Source organism: Primulina huaijiensis, chromosome 1 (genome assembly GCF_012295235.1).
Source record: "Primulina huaijiensis isolate GDHJ02 chromosome 1, ASM1229523v2, whole genome shotgun sequence".
Taxonomy (NCBI): domain Eukaryota; kingdom Viridiplantae; phylum Streptophyta; class Magnoliopsida; order Lamiales; family Gesneriaceae; genus Primulina; species Primulina huaijiensis.
Genome location: NC_133306.1, coordinates 18275639 through 18283425, shown reverse-complemented (window position 1 = coordinate 18283425; position 7787 = coordinate 18275639). Strand labels below are relative to the sequence as shown.

The 7787-nt window shown below is 34.9% G+C and overlaps 1 protein-coding gene across 1 annotated transcript; it reads right to left on the bottom strand.

Moving 5' to 3' along the window:
- Window positions 1–356: 356 nt before the first annotated feature.
- On the bottom strand, window positions 357–1286 carry LOC140971940 (beta-1,3-galactosyltransferase pvg3). Its single transcript, XM_073434441.1, has one exon. It carries the CDS (start codon window positions 1284–1286, stop codon window positions 357–359), a length of 930 nt encoding a protein of 309 aa, XP_073290542.1.
- Between the last annotated feature and the right edge of the window lie 6501 nt (window positions 1287–7787).

Genomic DNA, 7787 nt, shown 5'->3' with positions numbered 1-7787 from the left:
TTGGATTTGAATTTGTTTTAGCGACAGTTATGTAAAAATTGTCGCAAATACCGTTGCTATAAGCATGCTTATTTAGACTCTAAATACAACTAGAACTAAGAATAATTATGAATATTAGTAAGATTATTATATTGATTGCCATAGTGATGCATATCGTTTAATTTCACCTAGTTATAATGACATATTCATGTAAAAGGAGATCATGAGTTACAAATTTGACTAAACATACAACTTTTATGAAATAAAATATAATAGGTTTAAATATAGTAGACTCATTTCGCATTTTATATATATAGTTACAAAAAGAATCGATGTACCCAAAAATTAACGACCCTTACAAAATTACAATGTTTTGCCTAAGGTATATGATACAATTTGGAAGGTTTCAAATCCTGAGTGGCATTGAAATATTTCAACGTCGTAATCCACTTCTCTTGAGTTTTCAAAAGATGAACGGCAACGGTATCCGGCCAAAGTTCATGGGTACATCGCGTTGGCGGTTCCGGATAGTTGTACATCGACCATTTGGCATTGTACCTATTTTTCGCACGATGACCTTCTCGTATCCAGTCCCCAAAAGTCCTATCTTCTGGCCCTTCCAAGTGTTTTCTGGGGATGTCCGATTCCCTGATCCATGCGACTATGTCCCATGAAACTAAATAACCCATGCCCGACATGTAATGAACGAAAGGATCCATGCTAGGGCACGGGATAACGTATCCGTAGTACAGATCATTTCTCGATAAGGGCTTTAAAGAGTCGACTAAACTTTGTAACCTGAAGTAGGAATCATCGTCCGCCTTCATAACATAATGATAAGGCGGAAACGGCTCACCGGTGTCGTTCAAAATTTCTGGCAAGCTTGAAAAATAGGTATAAGTCTTACCCTTGTTCATGTTTTCTTGGCAATTGAGTATGATTATATCTTTGTATCGCATGATCTCAAGTGCTACTAGGACCTGTTGATCTTCTTTGGTGAGGTTGCAAAACACGAACTTCACATCCACTTGTCCCCCGGTAGGAGATTGTGTACCGTAGACGAGCCGTAGGAAGTGTCTCTTGTGGTAATGATCGGGTAGGGTTAAAATACCGATCAACACTCTGATATCGTCCGATGAGAGTGACAACAAATGATTGGATGTGTGAGTAAAAGTACATCGACTTAATGTTAAGATATTATCGAATCGAATTTGATTGATTGAGGCCAAAATGCAGAGGAAGATAATGAAGAAGAAGCAAGTGAAGATGAAACGATGGCCATTGAGCGATGTATTCGGCTTCATCATCTGATTTGCAACATGGAAATTTGAAGTTTGGACATAGATGCAAAAAGTTTCTTTGGATTTAAAGAGTTTGGCTGGCAATTACGTGTAGATGGAGGTGGCCATATTGACTTTTTAACCTTAAAAAGGGCAAAATAAATGTACCACATGAGTGGCTTAAGCCTAACGTTGTACTTACTCTATTGAGGGAGTAAGTTTTTTGATCGTTTTCTATTCTATGATCAACATCCAAAGGATATATATGTTCTAAAAATGTGATTTTTTTTAGTTTCAGGATAAAGAGAAAATTAATATAACCAATACATGACATTGGCCATGCTTGAAATTGAAGTAATTGACTGCAAATTGAAGGCGCAATTCGTGATCCAAGAAGCACTTTGCTCACATGCCATATTATAATTACGATTAATCATGCATATACGGTAACCTCGTGTGGGTAACTATAAGAAAAATACTTGCATAAATTAATATTGTCCGCTTGTTTAGTTAGGCTCATGCCCATAAATCTCTATATTTTTTTACATAAATAATATTTTTAGGTACATTTTGAGTTTTATAAAGCTATATAGATTTGGTTTATCTTACTTGCGTGGTAAAAAGTGTTGGAAATTTGAATTAAATTTTGAGTTTGAATGAAACTTTTGGCTCGTGAATGTGGGAGTGTCTTTTGATTCTCCACATTCTTGAGTTAGTTATGATTCATGATTGGAAGTTTCTTTCAATTTTTAAAACATTCTTGAGTTAATTGGAGACTTTTGACTTTTCATATTCTTGATATAATTGCACGATTCTTTCAATATTTTTGAGTTAATTGGAAACTTTTGATTCTTCATATTCTTGAGATAATTGCAAGATTAATTGAGTTAATTAATATTGCATGCTTTTTGGTTTGTATTTTAGAGCTTATAAATAGTGTGTCAATTTATTCAATCCATATAAAAAATATATTTTTTGTAGCACATTTGATATCTTACTCAAACATTCTCTTGTATTTCATGTTGTCAGCTTTTCATTTGGCATCCGTTAAGTTTTGGTGATAAAATGAAGTGTATGTTTGCACACTGCTTTTGTTTAGTGCTATGTATGTATCTATATGATCCTGCTTTCGTTTAGTACTCTATAATTGTTGTCTTAATAGTTCGAATTTTTGCATTTTGATTAAAAATCTTAAAACAAACTTTGTTATACTCATTACGTGATAAAGTGAAGATATGACTTCTGAAATGAAGATATGGATTCTGAAACGAATGTGCAAAGGAAAACTGTTCTTGTTGTCCTTCATCTCGTTGTTCATGTTACGCCTCAAGTCCTTTCTCATGTTGCCCCACATGCTGCTGCAATTGCTGTCTGAGCCAGTCATTCAGAAAAACTAGAGAAGTTCATTGGTGTGAACTTCAAAATGTGGCAGCAGAAAATGTTATTTTCCTTGACAAAACTGAACCCGGCCAGATTCTTATATGATAATTCTCCTAAACTCAAAGAGTGTGAGGGAGATGCTGAATCCGTTAGTGATATGGAGGCATGAAATCATTCTGATTTCCTATGCCGAAATTATGTACTGAACGGATTGGGCGATTCACTCTACAACGTGTTTAGCGAAAAAAACGGCTAAAGAGCCATAGGAATCCCTTGACAGAACCAAGAAGTTTCTTATAGGCCGCTTTCTATATTTTGAAATGGTGGATTCTAAGACAGTTATCAGCCAAGTTCAAGAAATTCAAGTGATTCTTCACGAGATTTACGCTGAAGGGATGACTTTGAGCAAATCTTTCCAAGTGACTGCTATTGTTGAGAAGCCATCACTAGCTTGGAAGGATTTCAAAAACTGTTTGAAATACAAGCGTAAGGAGATGAATGTTGAAGAGCTAATTGTTCAACTTCGCGTTGAGGAAGACAACAAGAGTTTTGAAAGACGATTGTTTTCTCTAGTTAATTTCAAGACAAATGTTGTCGAGCATGACCAAAGCTCGAACAGTATGAACTTTTCTCCTTCCAACTAAAAGATGAACATGTGACTCAAATGAGGCATTTCAAAGAAAAATTTATTTGGAAAATTCTACAACTGTGATAGTATGGGTCACAAGGTCTCTGAGTATAAGAAATCGTAGAAAAACCGAAAGGTGAATGTGGTAGAGAACATATCTCAGGAGGTTTTAAACATGAATCTATGTACAGTAATTTGGTGGTTTCGAATCCAAAAGAGTGGTCGATCGAAACTGGTGCCACTCGTCATGTTTGCTCTGATAAGGAGATGTTTGCAAATCTTGAGGAATTTGGGAATGGAGAAAAGCTACTAGTGGGAAATTCCGCTACTTCTGAAATAAAGGGTCAAGGAAAAGTTGTTCTAAAGATGACATCTGGAAAAGAACTGATTCTAACAATGTGTTGTATGTGCCAGACAGCCGTGAGAACTTGGTGTCCGGGTCACTTCTTAACAAGCATGGTTTCCGCATTGTCTTCGACTCAGATAAAGTTGTTTCGTCTAACAGTGCAATGTTTGTTGGCAAATGCTATGTAAGTAATGGTCTATTTAAACTCAATATAATGGTTACTAAGCATGTGATTATCAAAGTTAATACTTTTGCTTACTTGCTTGAGTCTTCTTGTTCGTGACATGGTAGATTTGGACACGTTAATTATGATACAATTAGTAAACTAAATAACATAAAAAAACATTATTGCATTCCAAATTGATAGACAATACAAATACGAAACTTGTGTTGATGCAAAACTAACAAGATCATCTTTCGAACAATTGAAAGAAATAGTGAACCACTGATATAATTCACAGTGATATATTTGATTTAAAAGGAGTGCAAACACGTGGTGATAATAAATACTTCATTACTTTGTTGACGATAACATAAAATTTTGTTATGTGTATCTTCTTTAAAGTAAAGATGAAAGTCCACTACTCGTTTTTCTTTAAAATATACTAGAAATTTTTTTCTTCTAACCATTCGGCCAAAACACCAAACATTTAACTATAAATATTTTTGCTATTTTAACACCAACCAACCTATTATTTGAAAATCCAAAAGAAAGCCTTCAAAACATGAAATCGTCAATCGTCAACCACACCCTAAGCTAACATTATTTCACAAATAAACTTAACTATAACATCCTCTCAAAAACCTCTCAGAAGCATCATAAGTCATAAAAATTTTTAAAATAGCTTAAATCTTAAACATAATTTTATTTGCGGAAAACTAGCGACGGTCGTCGGGTTGTGTGCACTTTCAGTCCAACTAGTTCAACCATCAAGTCATCCATTAACATCACGCTCACCTACATCGATCACACCTAATGAGTCTATTGACTCAGCAAACCTTAATCATGATAGCAAGTAATACATATACGTTCACAAGCAACAGTGAAAATACTTTTAATAAAATAGCTTTTCATAAACATGCATAAACTTAAACATTTTCTTTTCATCATATATTTTTCTTTTTCATCATATACGTATATGTTTCTCTTTTTATTGAAATCAGATCTTCAATTGTGACTTTCGTATTAGCTGTAGGTTGATGGATCCATCTACGTATTACCACGGTACCGGGCAGTGGGGACATCAGCGACATTCTCACCCGTCAACTGAGCCTTTGCCTTACATATCATCATATCATCGTATTAGTCACAATCAATTCACCTCCTTCAACTTTTTATATTTCCATCACTTATAAAAATTCATGCATATATAAATCATTTTTCTTTTAAACCAAGCATGCAACACGTCTTTTAGCATTAACGTTTAATCATAAAATCTCATAAACATTTAAAATAGATATTTTAACATTTATTACCGCATTCATGGCACTGCTAAGACGTCTGACATTTTTCAGGTATAAAATGATCGTTTTGTCCCTGAAACTCTAACTTCCCCAGTTTATCCTTGGACCTTAAAACGACGATCCAAATCTATTCAAACTTAACATGACACCTTAAAATACACCTATAAATATTTTTTAGACGTAAACTTAAGCTTCTCAACTAATTTTCTAATTCGTATTTAAACTTAAACGTACATCCATGTTTTGACTCATATTGACTCGAAACTTAACCAAACTTGAACCATAGCTTAATAACTCCTAAATATACCATATACAAACCAAATCAAGACAATTAAGGCCCATGAACAAGCCTAGGACCTTGCTAGAGATTCTACATGCTTCTAACCAAGCCCCAGCTTGAGCCTACCCTCACGTCCCTCGACTCCAGCCCTTATCAACTATGTCCAGCCCCTAGTTACCCATCCTAGGACCATCAACGAGCCCTTATCTACCTACTAGAACCACCTCTACTGCCCTTGAACATGCAGCCTCCATAACCGCAACCCCCCAAGCCATTCGCGGCCCCAAGCACATGCGATCACCCTAGCCATCGGACCAACCATCGTGCAGCCACCCTAGGACCATCACACAACCCCATTAGGTCTCTTGGTCACACCTTAATAGTAGCTAAGGCCGTGGCTCTCAAGGGTGCCCTAGCCGAAACCCTAGTCCACATAAAATACAATTTTCGTTCAACCTAGTTTCCCTTTTTGTACAGCCTTCAAACATGCTCCTAAGGGTCCTTAAACATGTGGACAAACATCTCTTCAAGTTTCCCTACCATGGCAGCCCCTTTGTGCATCATTAAGAAGAGTTTTAAAAAATATAGAACTCTACTTTTATGCATATAAAGCCATAAAAACGAAAATACAAGGTAGTGTATTATATTTTTCATGCAAACAGCATCAAACATATAATAAGGTGTGATATATGATAAAAAAGATTATTAACGCGTGCTTTTGCGTTTATTACGCATGAAAAACGATTTGCGATGCGAGGACGTTGATGTAGAGAAGACCCTATGCTGAATTTCCTTCAAAAACTGTGACTTACCTCTAAATATTTATGTGTGGTGTGTGTAACTTGGCTGATGAGAGAGTCGTAGTATAATTTAGGGTGAGGGGGCGTGGGTTATGGGGTTTGAGGGTAGGGTTTTAGGGATTTTATTTTAATTAAAACACAAGGTGCAATCTTAGGCTCATTAACCAAGTATAATAGGCCCACTAAGCCCATTATTTAATATTTAAAATATTTTGTTTGGGAAAGTTTGTGAAAATAATAGTCAAGTTCTCAAAAAGTCCCTATTTTTCTCGAAAATCGATTACCGGTTTAAAATACGACTCAGCGTATAAAAACACCTCAAAACACCTCATTTTCGAAAATTTCATTTAAAATATATCACACATTAAACAATTAAAAATAATTATTTAATAAAATATTTTCTCTCATATGGTCCCCGGTCTCCATTCCTCGATCGCGTCTCGAATAACCTTTAAAACAAAGTTTTATGCATTGTAACAGAAAACCCTATTTTAAACTTGTCCACTACAAAAGTGAAGTAGAAACCAACTTAGCAAGAAAATTAAGGTGGTAAGAAGTGATCGTGGAGTTGAATATGAATTACCATTTGCTGAGTTTTGTGCTCAATATAATATCAAACACGAAAGAACCGCACCTTATTCTCCTCAGCAAAATGACATTATAGAGTCAAAGAATCCTACCTTTAAAGAATTAATGAATGCATTGTTATTATGTTCTGGTTTACCACAGAACACGTGGGGGAAAGTTGTTCTAACAGCAAATCACATTTTAAATAAGATGTCCAGAAAGAAGCAAGATAAAAGTTCATACAACTTATTGAAAGAACGCCTTCCTACAAAAACTTGCGAGTAGACGGATGCCTTTCCAATGTAATAATACTCACTGTAATGTCCGAAAAACCAACCTACGTAAACCACATGCAAGCAAATTACTTGAATTGCTTAATTGTTTTATTTAATTGATTTTAAATATTTACTTGATGCATATTAAATGGTTAAAGATATGATTGCATGATTAAATGATTATATGGCATGTTTTCACGAAATTGAAGGATTTTACCCGAATATTCGATAATAGGCATGCGAAAGGAGAACCGGGACAACCAAGACAAGAATATTTATTTTTCATTAAATATTTTCAAGGCTTCTAAATATGATTAAAAATGATTTAATTTTTTTTAAAAATAGTAGAGTTCGAATTATTTTACGAGACGAACTCGATTTTACACGGGAAACTGGTTTTGGGCAAACAAGAGACTTTTAAAATATTAAATGCATTATTTTTGAAAAGTAATTTTTATAAAATTTTATTATTTAATTAAATAAATGTTATTGGATGCAGTTTAACTAAATTGAGTAGGCTCAATTGCTCCTAAGCTTGCAAGCCCAAAACTCAAGCCCATTAACATGTTAATTAAAAATTATAAATAAGTAAACTTAGCCTTCTTTCGCCCCATAAACAGCATTATAGCAGCCGAAATTCACCCACAATTCACACACAAATTTCGAAAATTAAGAAGGGAGAAAATCAAGGAGTCTTCGTCGCTCGTTCATCCTTCCTCGCCGACGATCATATATTCGAGCGTTTTAAACGCAAATGCACATTTTCTAAACTCTTTGACGCATCATTC

Coding starts and splice junctions, on each gene's coding strand:
- LOC140971940 (XM_073434441.1), bottom strand. CDS start 1,286: ATGATGAAGCCGAATACATCGCTCAATGGCCATCGTTTCATCTTCACT.